Source organism: Narcine bancroftii, chromosome 3, assembly GCF_036971445.1.
Source record: "Narcine bancroftii isolate sNarBan1 chromosome 3, sNarBan1.hap1, whole genome shotgun sequence".
NCBI lineage: Eukaryota > Metazoa > Chordata > Chondrichthyes > Torpediniformes > Narcinidae > Narcine > Narcine bancroftii.
In genome coordinates, this window is record NC_091471.1 from 205,295,444 (window position 1) to 205,316,793 (window position 21,350).

General features: G+C 38.1%; 1 protein-coding gene across 3 annotated transcripts in view; it reads left to right on the forward strand.

Moving 5' to 3' along the window:
* The window catches only part of arhgap10 (Rho GTPase activating protein 10), a 231,875-nt gene that overhangs the window by 78,995 nt on the left and 131,530 nt on the right, over positions 1-21,350 (forward strand). For all 3 annotated transcript variants that reach the window (XM_069926401.1, XM_069926402.1, XM_069926403.1), the window contains exons 2-3: positions 11,675-11,770; positions 17,632-17,693. In XM_069926401.1, coding sequence (XP_069782502.1) covers positions 11,675-11,770; positions 17,632-17,693 — 158 coding nt within the window. The remainder of the gene's footprint in view (positions 1-11,674; positions 11,771-17,631; positions 17,694-21,350) is intronic.

Sequence of the window (21,350 nt, forward strand, 5' to 3'; positions counted from 1 at the left end):
GGATTCCACTGAGAAATTAATTTTTTAATAAAGTATTTTACATTTACTATTTTTACACTAAGTAGGATAGATTAAGAACTGATGAAGCAAGTCAAAATCAGAAATCTAAAGGACTTTGATGACAACTATATAATATAATATGTAATTCTTTTTAAAAAAATTTTTTTAATTTTTCACACCATAAACCACATTGACCATGATACATACATTTTCCTTTTCAAATATATACAGTGCCATTTTCTCCCCACCCTCCCTCCTCCCATCCCACCCTCCCTACCTCCCCCCCATCCATTTAAAGTACAAAATCTGAGATACATTAAACCAGTCAAACAACGTTGTCATTCAATAAAAATAAACAAGAAATTCCACTGAGTCAATTCTTTTCATTTCCTTCTCCTTTCGTTAATTTAGGTAGTGAATGTCCCCGGTAGGTTTTCTCTATTGTGTTTCATGCAAGGTTCCCATATTTGTTCAAATATTTCAATATTATTTCTTAAACTATATGTTATTTTTTCTAATGGAATACATTTATTCATTTCTATATACCATTGTTGTATTTTCAAATAATCTTCCAATTTCCAGGTTGTCATAATACATTTTTTTGCTATGGCTAGAGCTATCTTAACAAATCTTTTTTGTGCACCATCCAAATCAATTCCAAATTCTTTGTTTTTTATGTTACTTAGGAGGAAGATCTCTGGATTTTTTGGTATATTGTTTTCTGTAATTTTATTTAATATTTGGTTTAGATCTTCCCAAAATTTTTCTACTTTCTCACATGTCCAGATTGCATGAATTGTTGTTCTCATTTCTTTTTTACATCGAAAACATCTGTCAGATACTGTTGGGTCCCATTTATTTAACTTTTGAGGTGTAATGTATAGCCTGTGTATCCAGTTATATTGTATCATACGTAAGCTCGTATTTATTGTATTTCTCATCGTTCCAGAACATAACTTCTCCCATGTTTCCTTTTTTATCTTTATATTTAAATCTTGTTCCCATTTTTGTTTAGTTTTACCATTTGTTTCCTCATTCTCCTTTTCTTGCAGTTTAATATACATATTTGTTATAAATCATTTGATTATCATTGTATCTGTAATCACATATTCAAAGTTACTTCCTTCTGGTAACCTCAGACTGCTTCCTAATTTGTCCTTCAAGTAGGATCTCAATTGGTAATATGCCAGCACTGTTTCTTGAGTTATATTGTATTTATCTTTCATTTGTTCAAAGGATAATAATCTATTTCCTGAAAAACAATTTTCTATTCTTTTAATCCCTTTTTTCTCCCATTCTCTAAAGGAAAGGTTATCTATTGTAAAAGCGAGTAACTTATTCTGCGTCAATATTAGTTTTGGTAATTGGTAATTTGTTTTATTCTTTTCTACATGAATCTTTTTCCAAATATTGAGTAGATGATGTAATACTGGAGAACTCCTACGTTGTACCAATTTTTCATCCCATTTATATAATATGTGTTCAGGTATCTTTTCCCTATTTTATCTAATTCTAATCTAGTCCAATCTGGCTTTTCCCTTATTTGATAAAAATCTGATAGGTATCTTAATTGTGCGGCTCTATAATAATTTTTAAAGTTTGGCAGTTGTAAGCCTCCTTGTTTATACCATTCTGTTAATTTATCTAGTGCTATCCTCGGTTTCCCCCCTTTCCATAAAAATTTCCTTATTATTTTCTTTAACTCCTTGAAGAATTTCTCTGTCAAGTGTATTGGCAATGCCTGAAATAGGTATAATATCCTTGGGAAAATGTTCATTTTAATACAGTTTATCCTTCCTATTAGTGTTAATGGTAAATCTTTCCAATGCTCTAAATCGTCCTGTAATTTTTTCATTAGTGGATAATAATTGAGTTTATATAGATGGCCGAGATTTTTATTTATTTGTAAACCTAGGTATCTTATTGCTTGCATTTGCCATCTGAATGGTGATTCCTTCTTAAATTTTGAGAAATCCGCATTATTCATTGGCATTGCTTCACTTTTATTTACGTTAATCTTGTAACCCGACTCTTCTCCATATTCCTTCAATTTCTTATATAATTCTTTTATTGATAGTTCTGATTCTGTTAAGTATACTATAACATCATCCGCAAATAAACTGATTTTATATTCTTTGTCTTTTATTTTTATCCCTTTTATATTATTTTCTGTTCTTATCAATTCTGCTAGTGGTTCTATAGCTAACGCGAACAATAAGGGTGATAGTGGGCATCCCTGCCGTGTTGACCTGCTTAAGTTAAATTGCTTTGATATATATCCATTTACTGTCACTTTCGCCAATGGCCCCTTATATAATGCTTTAATCCAATTAATATACTTCTCTGGTAAACTGAATTTTTGCAATACTTTGAATAAATAATTCCATTCTACTCTGTCAAAGGCCTTCTCTGCGTCTAAAGCAACTGCTACTGTTGGCGCTTTACTCCCTTCTACTGCATGAATTAAGTTAATAAATTTACAAATATTGTCTGTTGTGCGTCTTTTTTTAATAAATCCAGTTTGGTCTAGATTTACCATTTTAGGTACATACTCTGCTAATCTGTTTGCTAATAGTTTAGCTATTATCTTATAATCTGTGTTAAGTAATGATATTGGTCTATATGACGCTGGTGCGAGTGGATCTTTCCCTTGCTTTAGTATTACTGTAATTATTGCTGTTTTACATGAATCTGGTAAGCTTTGTGTTTTGTCAGTCTGGTTGATTACTTCCAGGAGGGGAGGAATTAATAAATCTTTAAATGTTTTATAGAATTCTATTGGGAATCCATCCTCTCCAGGTGTTTTATTATTTGGTAATTTTTTTATTATCTCTTGTATTTCTACTATTTCAAATGGTTCTGTTAATTTATTTTGTTCCTCTATTTGTAATTTTGGTAGTTCAATTTTAGTTAAAAATTCATCTATTTTCCCTTCTTTCCCTTCGTTTTCAGTTTGGTATAATTGTTCATAGAATTCTCTAAAGTTTTCATTGATCTCCGTTGGATTATATGTGATTTGTTTGTCTTTTTTCCTTGATGCCAATACCATTTTCTTAGCTTGTTCTGTCTTAAGCTGCCATGCTAGAATTTTATGCGTTTTTTCCCCTAGTTCATAATATTTCTGTTTTGTCTTCATTATGTTCTTCTCCACCTTATATTTTGTAGTGTTTCATATTTTATTTTTTTTATCTGCCAATTCTCTTCTTTTAGTTGTATCTTCCTTCATTGCTAATTCTTTTTCTATATTTACTATTTCCCTTTCCAACTGCTCTGTTTCCTGATTATAGTCCTTCTTCATCTTGGTTACATAACTTATTATTTGCCCTCTAATGAACGCTTTCATTGCATCCCATAGTATAAACTTATCTCTCACTGATTCCGTATTTATTTCAAAATACATTTTAATTTGTCTTTCAATGAATTCTCTAAAATCCTGCCTTTTAAGTAGCATGGAGTTTAATCTCCATCTATACATTCTTGGAGGGATGTCCTCTAACTCTATTGTCAATATCAAGGGTGAATGGTCCGATAATATTCTAGCTTTAATAATATGTAATTTTTTAGGTGAAGAGTAATAGAGTACAAAAACTTGTCCAGCAGCATAATATCGACCACCTACCTTTAACATTCAATAGCATGGATCCTGTTAGGTCATCAATATTCCAAGTGTTTCCAACAGAAACTCAACTGGACCTTCTACATCAGATCATAGGCCAAGTATCCTTCCGTAGATCACTTGCCTCCTGATACCCCAGTCATCTGCAGAAGGCTTTTAGTATGCTGGCCTTTATCAATCATTGCATGGAATATAGGAGTTGGGAGGTGATGTTGAGATTGTATAAGACGTTGGTGCGGCCTAATTTGGAGTTCTGTGTGCAGTTCTGGTCGCATAATTATAGGAAGGATATAAACAGAGTGGAGAGAATGCAGAGAAGGTTTACCAGAATGTTACCTGGGTTTAAGCATCTAGAGTATAGGGAGAGATTGGACAGATTAGGTCTTTATTCTTTGGAGCGTAGAAGGTTGAGAGGGGATTTGATAGAAGTATTTAAGATTATGAAAGGGATAGACAGAGTGGATGTGGATAGACTATTTCCATTAAGAGGAGGAAAGATTAAAACAAGAGGACATGAGTTAAGAATTAAGGGGCAGAGGTTTAGAGGTAACATGAGGGGGAACTTCTTTACTCAGAGAGTGGTAGCCGTGTGGAATGAGCTTCCGGGAGAAATAGTGGCGGCAGAGTCAATTGTATTATTTAAGAAAAGGTTGGACAGGTATATGGATGAGAAGAAGATGGAGGGTTATGGGCATTGTGCAGGGAGGTGGGACTAGAAAGGGGTGTTTGGTTCGGTGCGGACTAGAAGGGCCTAATGGCCTGTTTCCGTGCTGTAATTGTTATGATATGTTATGTTAAATCAGGACCATGATGGAATAACTGCCACTTGCCTAGGTGAGAAAAGTTATCGATACAAGAAGTTGGACCACCTCCAACAGAAAGTATCCCACTTGATTACCTCTTCATGAATCACTGTTTTTTCTTTGGCTTGGCTTCGCGGACGAAGATTTATGGAGGGGGTAAAAAGTCCACGTCAGCTGCAGGCTCGTTTGTGGCTGACAAGTCCGATGCGGGACAGGCAGACACGATTGCAGCGGTTGCAGGGGAAAATTGGTTGGTTGGGGTTGGGTGTTGGGTTTTTCCTTCTTTGCCTTTTGTCAGTGAGGTGGGCTCTGCGGTCTTCTTCAAAGGAGGTTGCTGCCCGCCAAACTGTGAGGCGCCAAGATGCACGGTTTGAGGCGTTATCAGCCCACTGGCGGTGGTCAATGTGGCAGGCACCAAGAGATTTCTTTAGGCAGTCCTTGTACCTTTTCTTTGGTGCACCTCTGTCACGGTGGCCAGTGGAGATCTCGCCATATAACACGATCTTGGGAAGGCGATGGTCCTCCATTCTGGAGACGTGACCCATCCAGCGCAGCTGGATCTTCAGCAGCGTGGACTCGATGCTATCGACCTCTGCCATCTCGAGTACTTCGACGTTAGGGATGTAAGCGCTCCAATGGATGTTGAGGATGGAGCGGAGACAACGCTGGTGGAAGCGTTCTAGGAGCCGTAGGTGGTGCCGGTAGAGGACCCATGATTCGGAGCCGAACAGGAGTGTGGGTATGACAACGGCTCTGTATACGCTTATCTTTGTGAGGTTTTTCAGTTGGTTGTTTTTCCAGACTCTTTTGTGTAGTCTTCCAAAGGCGCTATTTGCCTTGGCGTGTCTGTTGTCTATCTCATTGTCGATCCTTGCATCTGATGAAATGGTGCAGCCGAGATAGGTAAACTGGTTGACCGTTTTGAGTTTTGTGTGCCCGATGGAGATGTGGGGGGGCTGGTAGTCATGGTGGGGAGCTGGCTGATGGAGGACCTCAGTTTTCTTCAGGCTGACTTCCAGGCCAAACATTTTGGCAGTTTCCGCAAAGCAGGACGTCAAGCGCTGAAGAGCTGGCTCTGAATGGGCAACTAAAGCGGCATCGTCTGCAAAGAATAGTTCACGGACAAGTTTCTCTTGTGTCTTGGTGTGAGCTTGCAGGCGCCTCAGATTGAAGAGACTGCCATCCGTGCGGTACCGGATGTAAACAGCGTCTTCATTGTTGGGGTCTTTCATGGCTTGGTTCAGCATCATGCTGAAGAAGATTGAAAAGAGGGTTGGTGCGAGAACACAGCCTTGCTTCACGCCATTGTTAATGGAGAAGGGTTCAGAGAGCTCATTGCTGTATCTGACCCGACCTTATTGGTTTTCGTGCAGTTGGATAATCATGTTGAGGAACTTTGGGGGACATCCGAAGACTTGATTATCTCCATCTGTAGGCACAGTAGCTACACTGTAATGTATGAAAATTGAACTGCATTTACTTACAGACTATACATAAACATCCACTCTGATATTGCACTTGTGTTCAAATTAGCTTCGCAGGATTATCTTTCCAGTTTGTTTTTCTCCGTTGATTTAATTTTTTTCCAATTTGACTTGTGAAAATGGATGTGAGTGTTGCCTTAAAATATTTTGCTTCCATGCTTGACCAAGAAAGTCTAATTTACAAGAGTTACAGACATGTTGGTGGAACATTTTCTCACTTTTTCTATTCCACTTTAGATTTAGATAATGAAATGAAGCAATGGCCTTTGGGTTGAATTGGCATAGTGATTTTTTAAAATATATATACAAAGGAGGATCAGCATATCAAAAGAATAGTCATTGATAATCCCACACACCTTAAATTTTAGGAGATCCTGGATGTACCTTGAAGCAATGAACATTTACATATTTAAAAAAAACTGTTAAGTTCAAAGTACTGACTTCATTTGGCATTTAAAACAGGCCAGCATGAGCGGCAGCAGATAGAATAAAGGCCACTTTGATGAGCTCTATATTTAATGTCACTAGCAGCAAGAAAAGTACTCTTTTTGTGGGGCTACATATGTGCATAGTTTAATCCGCAAGGATGATCTCAGTTTCCTGCCAATGTGAGTGCTGGGTAAAGGATGCTCGAGTTCAAAAATAATTATGACTATTGTTGCCACATTACAACCTAGCTCCATCAGGACATTTTATGGCGATGAGCTGCAAAGAGTTGTCAAGTCCTTTCTAGCACTTCAATTACTAATGTGTGCAGCGTACTGGTGGTCCACGTAAGGACCTGCAGAACACAAGTGTAACCCCCTCCACTCTCTAATTCACCTGAATGCTCTGAGTCTCGAGCAGCCAATCTACCCATTGCAGGCTACCACTCGAGCAGATCTCAGGATGAGGACAACTTTCAATGCTAGGGCATCTTGAGATGGCAATGAATGAGGAAATCAAACAGCGAACTAAAACAAAATGACAGATTTGGCATATTTCCATAATTAAATGCCATTTCCTGGAGAGGACAAAGACCATGAAGATTAGCAAAAAAAATGCAGATGCTGGGGTCAGGTAAAGTACAGTACACAAAAGTGCTGGAGAAACTCAGCAGGTCATGTGGTGTCCATGGAAAATAAAAGGCATTTTCAGGCCTGAATAAAGATTGATGGTGGGGAGGGATAGAAGAAGGGGGAGGAACACAGGCTAAAAAAAAATTAGAGGTAATGGGTGGATGCAGGTGAGAGGGTAGAAGACAAGGAAGTGCAGAAATGATAGCAGCAGAGGCAAAGAAAGATGTCTCTGATAGAAGAAGGAAGGAAAGGGTTTGGGGAGCTAGAGGAAGGGAGATAGAGGGATGAAGGAAAAGGAAAGACTAAGGCATTATCTAACCAGATGCCATGTAGACTTCTCCAATTTCCTGCTTGTGGGTACTGGTTCCCATTATTCAATCCAATGTTTAATACCCACGTATCTGCCCTGGCCCTCTCTGCCCCCACATGCAACAAAGACAGGATCCCTCTTGTCCTCACCTACCACCCCACCAGCCCCCGCATGCAACACATCATCCTCTGCCATATCCACCACGTGATCCCACCATTAGACATATTCCCCTTTCCTCCCCTCTCTGCCTTTTGCAGGGACTGCTCCCTCTGTAACTGCTTTGTCTACTCCTCCCTTCACGTGAGACCTACCCCTGTGAGCTCAGGAGATGTCCCACTTGCACCCACATCTCCTCCCTCAAACAGTCCTTCCAAGTGAAGCATCATTTAACTTGTGAATCTGCAGGGGTCATCAACTGCATCCATTGCTCCCGTTGTAGTCTCCTCTGCATTGGAGAGACTGGATGCAGACTGGGAGATCGCTTTGGATGCCTTGTCTCTGTCTGCTGCAAGAGTGTGGATCTCCCAGAGGTTCCCCATTTCAATTCCCCATCCCATTCCCTTGCTGACGTGCACTGCCAGTCTGAGACCACCTGTAAATTGGAGGACCAACATCTCATCTTCTGACTGGGCTCCCTCCAATTGAATGGCATTAATATCAACTTCTCTGGCTTTCATTATCACCCCATCACCTTTGCCTGTCTGTCTCTCCATTCCATCTCCTTTCTCACAAACCTGTTTAATTCTTGCCTCGACCCTCATCATATCCAATTAACACCTTTTGTTGGTCTAGATTCCTCCCCCATTGTTTGATTCTGAGATTTCCTGCTTCAGGTTTATTCCCTGAAGGGCTCAGGGCCAAAACATGAGCAATATATCTTTGTCTCTTATAGACACTAAAAACACTGGTTGAGTTCCTCCAGCATTTTGCTATGTTTTTGTCTCCTTTTACACAACTGACTACCATATTTCATCAGCAAATTTGCAGATGATGTTATTGTTGTACTGAGCCACACAGTCATAGGTGTAAGGAGAGCAGAGCAGGGGGCTGAGAATGCAGCACCGTGGTGCTCCTGGATTCTGATGGAGATTGTGGAGGAGATGTTCATAACAATCCTCACTGATTGTGGTCGAGAGGTGAGAAAATCCCGGATCCAATTACACAGCAGGTTATTGAGATCCAGGTCTTGGAGTTTACTGATCTGTTTCAGTTATTAATTCAACAAAATTTGTCTTTAACGTATCATATTGTGTTTCCACTTTTCTGTGAGATTATGATCTCTGGAAAGTTTCACTCCACCCACATTTAGTTTGTCAGTAGTTGTCAGGTTTTCTGTTTGATCCTTTTCCCAAAGCAGGTGTGCACCATTTTCAGTCTGCACATCCAAGAAGGTTTTATAGATTTTGAGCAGAGCATCATTGATGATCATCCTTGCATATTGTTAAGAACTGATGATGGATGGACTTCATTTGGATTTGGTGACATTTCCATTTTTGCAAACTGGCCTCCTCTTGTGAAACTTAATGATTAGTAATAGTCCTGGTTGTGATCCTTTTATAGATAGATAGCCTCACTGTTATAGATAGCCTCACTGTTGTAGAATCCTTGGAAGTATATCATAACATTTTAAAGGTAAAGGAAGCAGATTCCTGTCACTGCATTATAATTATATATTAAATCACAGAATACTAATTCAATAACCCATGTGCCAATTTGGTTAAGAATGTCACCAACAAATATTCCAATTACCTTTTAAATGAAGTTCTTCATGAATTTCAATTCCTTCTAAGATGAAGTTGGGAGGTTTCATTCAGTTTTCAGATTTATTAGAGAACATGCATGAAATCACATACAACCCTGAGATTCTTTTTCCTGTAGGTGAGGCAGAATTGCCACTTTTTGGTAGTGCAAAAAAATACTATACACAATGTACACGTGAACATATAAAGAAAAGTAAACCTGTAACTAATGTAAACAAACTGAAATATAGAGAGAATAAAACAATTCAATAAAATGCACAAGTAAGAGTCCTTAAATGAGCCCCTCATTGAGTTTGTTGTTGAGGAGTCTGATGGTGAAGGTGTAGCAGCTGTTCCTGAACCTGGTGGTGCGAGTCTTGTGGTACCTCTACCTCTTTCCTGATGACAGCAGCGAGAACAGAGCATGAGCTGGGTGGTGTGGATCCTTGATGATTGCTGCTGCTCTCTAACAGGACCGTTTCCTGTAGAATGATGTTCTTGATTTTGCCTCTGATGTCCTGGGCTGTGTCCACTACCTTTTGGAGGGCTTTACGCTCAGGGGTATTGGATTCCCCATACCAGACCATGATGCAGCCTGTCAACACACTTTTCACCACACATCTGTAGAAATTTGCCAGGCTTTCTGGTGTCATACCAGATCTCTGCAAGCACCCGAGAAAGTAGAGGTACTGATGTGCTTTCTTCACGATACCATTCATATTATTCACTAGATAAGCCAATTTCTCCCATTACAATTGCAATCTTTAATGAAGAGCATGTAAACAATACAGGGGTTCCAGGTTTACATATGACCTGACTAATGGAAATCTGACCTTGTGCAAATTATTTCAGACACTTTGAAACCATTTTCAAGTTAGTAATATCAATCGTGAGCTGAACTCCACATTTCTGTAGTTGAGAATGCCAGAAATTTGCTACCCTTTGTGAGTCTTAGTGCATGACATGGAGAAAAGAAAAGAAATGGCAGCTGTTGTATCTCCTGCAGTTGCATGGGTTGGCAATGGGTATTGGAGTCTTGAAACATGTTTAATGGTGATATCATGCTAAACTGGCAGAAATGGAAGAGGATGATTCATTGCAGGTGGGATTCACCTACCCTTTGATTCTAAGGTGTAGTTTATGGTAGCCTATAAGCTATTCAATTTACCATCACATTTTGGCATGTGGGAGGTAGTCCAAGCAACCTTGGGGTCATGTGGAGAATGGGCGATCTGCAGAGAAAGCAAACCAAAGTCAGGATTAAATCTAAGTCCATGAAGCTGCAGGGTAGCAACTCTGACAACTTAGCTACTATGTGAACCTTTGGAGTGCTTCAGTCTGACTAAATTTCCTCCTGTACTTTTTTTCTTTGTTCTCTTTCCTCTCACCATGGCCTGTTGCCCTTTATCCACCTCTTCAGCTCATCTTCCTTGCATCCTCTTTTTCTTATTTAATGTTTTGCTTTCAGTTTTAAATAACCCAACACAGTTGTACTGATTTTTCCAAAGGGAAAATATTGCTTCAGATGTAGTGCTGAGAGAGAAAATGGCTGCATTCCAACATTTATATCTTGCAGTAACAAGATTAAATGCTTTTCATTGTATTCAAGCTTCCTGTGTATAGCTTCAGATGTCAGCTGTGGCCAATTTTATTTTGCCATATTTATGAGCTGGAACCCAAGACAATGAACCAAAAGTTAATTTTATAGTTTATTGATTTCAAATAATTAAGCATCATTTATAGAAGTAATTATTTTGTGTTACACTAGATCAGAATTGTATCTGAATGTTTTACTTGAACAGGTGTGTGAATATTTTGAGTGGCTCTGCTTCTTTGGAATAAAACAAAATGAATGTAAAAAGCATCTCAACGTTGATATTGGTTTACAAAGAAATTAGTGTTTCCAAGGATATTTAAGCATTTTTTAAAGCATTTTTAACATGAGTAATTCATTGGTAAGCAAATTAGACATTTTTTTGTTAAATTTCTAGAATTAAGATCAACTCTGCCAAAATCAAATCCATTAATATATTTTTTCAGGACCCTCATGTTCTGTTTATAACTATAACCAGCTTTATTTCATGGCAGCAGTGTTGCTCGTGGAATGGTAATCTATAATGATGTAGAGCTCGTCGAAAGAACCAAAGACTTGTTGATCCAAACCAAGGCTTTTATTAGCAAAAGACCGGAGCTCTTCACAGGTGGCCGACCAGTCCGGAATGATCTGACCTGGCTAGGGACACAACCCTTTAAGGCCCAAACAATAGGTGTGGCTTAGCTCTCAGCCAATCGCTGTAAGCACAGTCTAGATACAGTAACTATATACACTATGTACATTGGTGATAGATCTGTACTATCACAAATGAATAGAATTATTTTAACTGGATGTAGGCATACTGTTTAATTTGTTTCAAAGCAAACAGAAAACAGCTGTGCAATGAAGAAGTGGTAAAAATAATTTCTTGATGTGTTGTCCAAGAGTAGTTTTTTTTTGGTATTTCCAAATGGTTGTCTATTTGTACAGTTGTCTTTTAAAACATTGTTGGGGAGGTTGGGGGGGGGGGTGGGGAGGGTGGATGATGATTTCTTTAATTGCATTTTATAATTGCTCAAAAAGAATTCTCAAATATATTTAGATTTTTATGAGTTGTTTTGTCCTTGCAGCCCTTTCAGAAGCACAGCAAAAGTTTGCTCGGTCTCTTGGAGAGTTTTCCTTTGAGTTCATTGGGGATGCCGAGACAGATGACGAACGATGTATAGGTGAGTAGGTGTCATTTCTAAAGTGACCTGCACTTTCTTTTCTATGGGTTTATACATTGCATTGTGGATTCAAAAAATTGTCCAGAGTCTTATCATCAAATTTCTGGAGAAACTAATGTAATTTACTGAATATTGTACTGTCATTTTTTTAAATATCTAGTCCTCAAATTGTCTATTAAAGATCCCAATAAAATGTTCTGCGTACTTAAACATTTAAATCAGAAAATATTTCAGTTTAATTCCCAAGAATATTTTCGTATATGTAAATAGAATTCCAACCTTTTCCAATATGTTTCAATAGTCCACATCTTTCACTCGCATTTCCTTTATAACTGAGGAATGTGTTTCTGATGCTAAGGATGTATATACTTACATCAGTTATATTAGCCATACAGACTAAGAACAAAGCAAAGTGGTGGATCTTGTGTTACCCTGGAGAAGTGCTGGCTGCCTATCCAAGGCTTTTTCTTCCAATGCTCTTCATAGAATACACTATTGGAGATGCCTCTAGTGGTAAATTGCTGCACTGACAAATGATGAGATCCTTCTGCAGACTCACTCAAAGCTATCAATCCTATTAAATGTTTAGAATTGTCTCTAATATTCACAGGTTTTTAGTAACACATGGAAGCCATCAAAAATAAAACAGTAAATTCAAAGAAGGTTGAAAATGTATATTAACTTGAATTTCTAATATATTAAAGCAAACACCCACACACACTTTTAAAGTAGTTCATTGTTTTTCAGTTGCTTTCAAGTAGATTAAAAAAAATCTCCAAATAGTTTCTCCTAGAAGTCATTGGCGTGGAGCCACTCCACATGGCGCAAAGCCAGCAGGCAATTTTCCCAGTTTGAGGATTGGAAGTCCGTGGGAGTTTGTACTGATTCATTGGGTCCTATGATGAGTACACAGGTGCAGAGCAAGGCCTAAGGGATGGCTGGAATGAAAGATGTCACTTCTGGTATAGATTCATACCAATACTGGAAACCTGGATGTCTGCAGAGAAATGTTGATGAGCTCAGGCATTAGCATTGTTGTCATATCAACATATCCAGCCCAAAATGTGGTTATCATTATAATTCAGAATTTTGCAGCAAAAACTTAATCCACAATTCTTGTTACCATTAAAAAAAAATTCTTCTTCTCCCACAAGTACACTAAAATTATTCTATTACGGTAATTGCACAGTGCAAAGGCTGAGGGATGGCCTCTGGTAGACAGTGAACAACAATTTTTTTTTAATAAGGTCCACCTCCTTAAAAAAAAAGGGATTGGGATAGACCACTTCAAGCTGAACACAGGTAATTTCAGATTTGCTGTATCACATAGGAAGTTGGAGAAACATTAAATTAACTTCATTGAATTTAGCATTAAGCATATACTCACCACAAATGTAACAGAATGTATCAGAGCTGTGGCAACATTGACAAGATATTTCTTTTGTAATGAATCTTTCTAAAGATAACACAGGCATAGCCTGTTTTACGAAGGTAGAGCGTTCCTGAGAAGCCATTTGTAAACCGAAAATCTGTAAAGCGAAGACCCATTGACTACTATTGGAGGCAATTTTTGTAAAAATGAACATTGGTTTCTTCGTATAAGCCAATTTTCACAATTTGAGTATTTGTAAAGCAGGGTTTACCTGTAAATGCTATTTTTAAGTACACTCACTATGCTATTGTCTAAAGAACATGTGCATCAAAATGCATTCAATCTATATCAGTGTAATGCATAGCATCTGTATAAGTGAGGTGCTTTTATAGCCTGTCTGCATCTATCCTAACTAAGTGTGCCCAGGCCTAAGACTACAATTGCATAGCACCTGCACTGAGTGCATGCCCAGGCATGCTTGGACTGACCAAAACAGCTTAATTTGTGGGCAATATACAAGTAAAATATGACAGGAAATCACAAAAATAGGTTACATCTTAAAAGAAAAAGGTACATGATAAGAGAATTTATGGTAACTTTCATGATCAGCAGCCCAAAATCTATAAAATACACCCAAAAGTTTTCAGGAAGCAAGATCTTCTTTGTCTAGTGTTATGAGCCAGTATAAAACAATGAAAAAACCCAAAGCCATTGGATAGTCTGCCTCTTGCTGCAGCATATTTTTTTTATTGCAACCTGCATTTCACCATGTTAATCTCAACCCACTGATTTGAATATGAAGGGCCTTAGGGCTTCCTGATTGGCCAGTTTACTTTGGCTCTTTCATCCTGATGCTGACCTCCCTGCTTGTCAGCCAGTCTTGCCTGAGACCACAAGCCATCAAATGTACACTTGAGTAATAATGATAATTCCTGTGCTGTGAGGAAGCACCTCTGAACTTAAGGTTTTAACGTTGATAATGACAGAACACGCTAGTCCAATGCAATTGTTCTTGGGGTCACACTTTATAGTTGGATTAATGATGAAGTTAGGCTCCAAAATAATTGTAATATAATAATTTATTTAGTTCTGGTTGCCTCAGGATGGACATGGAAGCTTTAGGGAGGGTGCAGAGGAAATTTACCAGAATACTGGCTAGATTAGAGAACATGCCGTAAGAGGAAAGGTGAGTGAGCTAAGGGTTTTCTCTTTGGAGAGATGATGAGAGGTGACTAATCAGAAGTGTATAAGATTGTGAAGGGCATAGATAGGTTGGACAGTCCACACCTTTTTCTAAGGGTGGCAACCGCTAATATCAGAGAAAATCCGCTTAAGGTGAGTGGAGGAAAGTTTAGAGGAGATGTCAGAAGTAGGGTTTTTTGAATAGAATGATGGGTACCTGGAATTTACTGCCTTGGATTAGTTGAGTTTGATACAGTAGGGACATTTAAGAGACTCTGAAATCATATGGATCAAATGGGGAGTTGGGGACTGAAGGAGGAAAGGGTTTGATTGATTATGCAGTAGGTTATTGTAGATTGACTCAACATTCTGTACTGTACTGTATTGTTCTATGAAGAAATTATTTTTGATTTTTTTTTTCTTTCCAAGTTTGCAAGAGTTTCATTTTGTTTTGTTACAACTACCTGATCTAACCATTTTTAAAAAATCTGTATAACTTAGGTTACCAACTTCAGCTGAGAAGCTGGAGAGAGTTTATCAAATGGGATTTGGCCATTTGATATTTTCCTGTAATTTGTAAATGTACTTGGAAAGATTGGGTTCCACTAGCAGAGTGTTTTTGAACAGAAAACTACTGAATAAATTCAAGAATAGTTAAAAGGTTCATTGCCAAAGCAAAAATTGTCACGTCAACTTGTTTCTAGGTTTTCCACTTTAGAAAAAGTAGTTCATCAGTCAGTAATTTTCCCAAGTTGTATTTTGAGCGAGGTGCTGTTTATTCAGCATGTTAAATCTGAGTTTGTTCAGTTTTTCTTTATGGTTAGATTCAAAAGCATAATATCTATTGAGAAACAAGGATGCCAACCTTTGATTTTGACAAAAGAATTGCAGTCTTGGTGATGATGCATATTTGCATTTCATTTGTACTTTTAGGTGGCATTTTATCAAATTAATTCTCTCATTAATATTAGTATAAATGGGTTTCATTTCATCCATCACATTTGAGCATCTTTCTCCTGTCCAAAGATTGAATGTATTGATATCTCCAGCGTTACCTATGCTGATCCCGTTCTGCTGCCCACAGCCTTTCATGAATTCTTAGGGTCTGCTGGCCATAAGGTTTGGCGTTTTTTTTTCAGCTTTTTCACATGAAGCCCCGGTAGATGTTGCAAACCTACTTTCACATTTCTATCTAGGTTTCTGGCAGCAGCACCATTGAGATGAATAATCCAGAGTGGCCTAGCAGGGTTGACAATTATTAGAAGGCATCAAGTGCTGCATGTCGAATTAGTTTTATTTTTATTGGGCTTAATAGATTGCATCAAGAACTGACATTGGCATCTACGGAAGTTGTAACTAAAAGTTATTTTAATTGGAATAATCAAACCTTCAAAAAGAACTGGCAGCATTGCTGCCGGTGTGGACCTGAGGAGAGGAGACACAGCGTTCCTCTGCAGAACTTCACCGTCCAGTCCAGTTACCGACAGCTCCGCAGAGACTTTAATCAGCCTGTTAAAGGAGCCAACTGTGGTTTATTTTAAAATCTTGCAACTGTGGGGACTGGCCCCAAGATGGCGGCACCTGTGATCAGCAGCACAGAAATGGCGCAGAGCACCAGAAAATGGAAGGACCATCCCCATTTGCCAGGGATGTTCAAAGCACTTACACCTGGCTGCAGACTGCTGGAGACTGGCTTGTAACTGGCTGAAGGGGTACCAGCTAGCGGAACCAGGATGCTGAAAGCTTCCTGATTGTGTTGGAGGTTCAGATCTGAAGCTCGGGTTGCTGATGGTTTGGACTGAAGTCCCGTGTGGCTGCGGAGGCTGTGGGAGCACTGGAGGGGAATCCACAGACACTAGGTTTATATGGGGGGGGGGGGGGGAGAGAGACTGTCTTTAGCTGCTCTTTCTCTTACTGTAAGAGGTGCACAGCCATTTAAGCTGATGGCTAATCTGTCTGATTTACAGCAGACTAAAGCAAATTTTTGTGTAATATTACACCTGTTTTATTCAATGACAGTAAAAAAAATCTTGAAGAATCCACCTTTTTAAATTGATATTTTTTTTCAACTATCTTTTTTTCCATCTTTTCTCCTAGCCCATTTTTTTCCTCCTCTGAGCTCACCCTCGTACATCACCTGTTACCTTATCTAATTTAGTTCAGTCCTTTTTGAAATGCAGTGACCATAATTCCATCAGTTATTACTAGGGTGTGATTTCTACAGTTCTTACATAATGGTCCTGCTATTATATCTTGAGTCTCCCTCAAGCTAAAATATATTGATCTTGGACTTTTCCAGATTAAGTTCTACTCAGCCAATATTCATTGACACAGTCAGACTAGAGCTTTTATATTTGCAATCAACCATACAATTTTTTTATATAATCTGCAAACTTTCTGATTATCTTAAGTCTTAAAAACAAGAGAATTCTCATGAAAAGACTGGAACCTGGTACTGTAGTAAATCTTTAGAGACAACTTTTCACTCAGTGTATCTTTTAAATAAATTCATTTGCTGTAAATTGTTCATAAAATTTACCTGGGTGAATTTTTAAGAAAATCTGAAATAAAAACAAAATGTTGTAACCGCTCAGCAGATCAGATAAGGCTTGGAAGAGATCTTCCAATGCTTCAGTTTGAAGATGCTCAATTTTTAGTCAGCTATTGTCTTGTGTTGAATACCTGCTGCTTTGACAAAATACCAATTTTGTTTTTCATCACAAATGATGCATGATCTGCTGCCATTTACAGCACTCTGTTTTATTTCAGATTTTTGTCTTTTTCTTTGCTTTTCCAACGCTGATTACACTACAATTTCCTCAACATGTGGCACTGAAATATCTCATCAAAATGTATCAGCAAGACTTCTGACTGGAGAATTAGATGTTTACTACCAAGATATTAAGGACAACACTTGGGGTGGAAATGGAGAAACTATTTTTGCGAATTGGTAGCTTAATTTGAAGTAAATACAACTTAAGTTAGAACTCAGCCTTTCTGGGACAAAAAACAATCCCTGCAGAAAAGGATGACAAGAATTTGCCAATGTAAATGAAACTTAGAGCTTTGTAACTTATTAAAATCTGAAATGGAAAGTTATTATTAGTCAAAAGTTTTACGGAAAACAAGGAACTGAAGGGTTCCTGAAATCGCTATTAGCCTCAATGACCATAAATGGCAGGACAGGCTCAAGAGACTGAACAACCTATTTCTATTCCAATTATTCTATATGATCTTTATAATGGACACACCAACTTTTGAAAATCATTACAAAAGTGTCTTAACTTATTTTGTCATTGTATTGCAGATGAGTCAGTTCATGAATTTGCAGAATTTTTAAATACTCTCGAGGAACAGAGGGAAATGATGGTAAGCAGAAACACTGTTGATGAATAAGTAGAAATAAAATCTATATGTTTTGGCCATGTATTCTAGGAAGTGGCTTCTTTATTTTCTTCATAATTATGGATAAGAGCATTTAGAACCATGGAACATTACAGCACAGAAACAGCACCTTCGGCCCTTCTAGTCAGTACCAAACTATTTTTCTGCCTAGTCCCACTGACCCGCACTCAGTCCATAGACCTCCATACTTCTCCCATCCATGTACCTGTCCAAATTCTTCTTAAATTTCATTTTCACCAACATTTTTCTATCATCAATTTTCATTTCATTTGCTGCTATTATGAATTTTCATTTGCATCTCAGTGCAGCTCACTAAATGTTTCATCACTGCAGGAAAAGATATCAAGGAAACTTAGGAGGGTGCATGACTCTTCAGCTTATAACTGGATTTTGAACACAAATGTGATCACATCAGACTTAAGGAGTTTTGTGTTGATTATGCCATCTTTCATCCAAAGCTGTAATACAATTTTTTCTAGTGTTTAATAATGGTTAGGTGTAACATCAGCAGGTACTTGTTCCCACAACGGTCAAAATGACAAGCAAGGGTGTCAAATTCAAATATATAGCAGTATGATATGAAATCTGCATACCTTTAATACCTATGTCCATCAACCCCATATTAATTTATTGGGAAAGACTGCTTACATGTCAACATCAAGGAACTGTAAAAGACTTGATTGTCATATTAGTCACGTCAACACTACGTCCATTTTAGAGAGGTCTACAGAAACCATTTTTCACCATTTCTTTTCCCATTCCTAGTCAACAATTTTAAATAAAATCAGAGGAATTTGTAACATTAGGTTAAGGAGTACAATTATGAAAACTGGTTAGAGTATATGTAAAGCAGCACACAAGTTTCTGTTTCATTTAAGACCCAAATATCTTTAAACTCCTTCTTTCAAGTATCAAATCTTTCTGTAAAATTATTTTACCTCTTCAATCATTTCTCCAAAACTATTTTGCCCTATTTAATAATTCATAATTTTAAAAACATCAACAGCATTTGCATTAACAATGTAGATTTATTCCAACTCCTCGACACAGTTAATTTTTACTCTATTCAGGTCCACTATATGAGCTACCCAAATGTAAAAATGAAACAGTGAGTCAACACACAGAAAAATTATTTCAATAAGATAATTTTCTCCCAAACAAGAGAACTTCTTCAGTTTCTACTGATTTAAAAATAAATTCTCAACTGATGAATTTCTCAACTGAATTTATTTGAAATAACTGAAACTCTTGGAAGAAAGAACAATGTACTAGTCATGAAAAAAAGACGAACCTTGTCTGGAATTCCAAAGTTGGTTGGATCCAAGAATCCACTTTGAGACAGATGTGCACATGTCAGCACTTGCATACATACACTTCCATGTTTCTTAACCAGTGTTCTATCTGAGTACTGGGGACGTCGGGGCAATGATAAAAAAACAGTCCATTTCTTCCCCACCTCTTGCCCTGACTATTGATGCCTTATGGACTATTGATGCCTTATGGAAATATGTAAGGAAACACTAACAGTTCTTCATTATTTTCTCAATTCTGCTTTTGACTACAGGTGATAATCAACTCTATCAGTTGGTGAATCATCTTTGGAAGTATCACAACTAAATCTTGTAATGTACAATGACATCAGTTGTGCACTTCCTCTAAATCCATGGGTGTGATTGAGAAGAGCAACCTTAATTTAGCAACCTGACCTAAGGCATAGAGACCAACTATGACACATCTAACGCTACACAATATGGGATTTCATACACTAGACTAGTCGAGATTTAATGAATAAGCCCAATTATTCACTTGGGGAAATAATGAGACTGGCACTAAAACAAGAAAAAAAAAATTATATGATTTATCAACAAAATCCATTAGAAATTAAGAATTAACAAGATAAAAACTAAGAAAAAAATCGTATCTTTCCAGATGACTGAAATTATTATCAAGTTTTGTAGGGGGTTAATTATTTTCAGCACCTTTTTTGATTAGCCTATGCATATATCACTCGGTACATGCTGCAACAAACCAAGGAACCATATCAATCAGCATTACAAACAATCACACTGAAATTTCAGTGTTTCAGTCAGAAACAGACTTACAGCCAAGAACTCATTTTATGAGAATCCCTTGATTTGGTAACAGTTCAAGGTGAATTTTATCACCTTCTGTAATTCTAAGATAAGCAAATTCTTCCAACATATCTGTGCCTGTGGATGATATTAAGGACTACTATCTGTGTAGCATTGCATTTGTAATAAATTCAAAGAATTCCACCACTCTTTGGGAAAAATTATTCACGTGCAAATATAATACAAGTTAGAAACAGTTCAACAAATTACATGGAATATACAATGTAGAAACAGGCCATTTGTTCTAACAAGTCCACATTGATGTGGTGTCCAGTCTTATCCCACCTCAATTTATCAAATCTCTGCCTTTGAGTACACCTTTCTACTATCAATTTGATCAGGTATGAGTTCAAGTTCCCTTTGGAAATCATCTGAACAATGTGCTTTAATTATTTCCTGCAGTGGCAGGTTTCGGTTTCTAATCGCTGTTAGTTAGCAATGCCTTTCATCCCAGAGTTTCATCCATAGAGACATTCGCCTTACATTTATCATAACCTTTCAGGTCTTCAACTTTTCCCTTTTCTAAATAAAAAAGCCCGACACTTCACTAGCTGTAATCTCTGTTCTGGTACTTGTCTTATAAATTTTTTATGCATTTTGTCTTATGTATCCATGCTCCTTTAATGGTATGAGGACTATGTTCAGAGCTAAGTCCTTTACAAGTTTAATGTAACTTTATCATTTGGCAATCTGCACTCCCAATCCCTTCTTGTTGCTGTGAAGAGCAGCATAAACGACCCAAGATTGATAGTGTCACGGAGTGGCATTTGTGTGGAATTTGCATATTCTTGAGTTCCAGTGGGTTTCCTCCCACATCTCACAGATGCTGGCAGATTAACTGGCATCTAGAAATTGATCCTACTGAAGGTGAGAGGCAGAAAAATCAGGATGGGGGAGGGAGTTGATATGGAGGTGATGGGGAATCAGTTGTAGGGAAATGGCTGACCAGAATGCTCCAAGAGCCAGCATAGTCTCAATGGGCCAAATAGCTACTGCCTGTCATGTGAAGAATCATGAAGTCGTAATTTTCATTTGTTTTGCTGACACTCTGTGTCATTCATGTGTATTCCTAGTTCCTTCAGAGACACCAGGTGTCTATTGATTTAGCTCCAGCAATCAAACCATCTCCGGTCTGAACCACTGGCAATTCTGAGGTTCCAGATCCATACCTCCAATAAAATCAGGAAGCTGTCCGTGCCCAAGGTCCCCTAATGGAGCCCTTCTTGCTCTCTGCATTCTCTTCAATCCTGATCCTGATATCTGGTTTCCATAAGCCAGCCTCCAGCAGCTAACAGTCTGCTTTGAATCCTTCATCCCCCAGTCTCCAGCGCCCCATAGCTTCTGTGGGTTGTCACCCATTGAGCTCTCCTTCCCTGTAGGGTCATCTCCCAGGCTTTAACCTAAGCAGGAGAGGGGGTGGGTGAAGAGGGGTGTTGGGAGCATTGTATTCTCCCACTCTGGTGCCCTGTGCTGGTCCGCAGATCCCCCA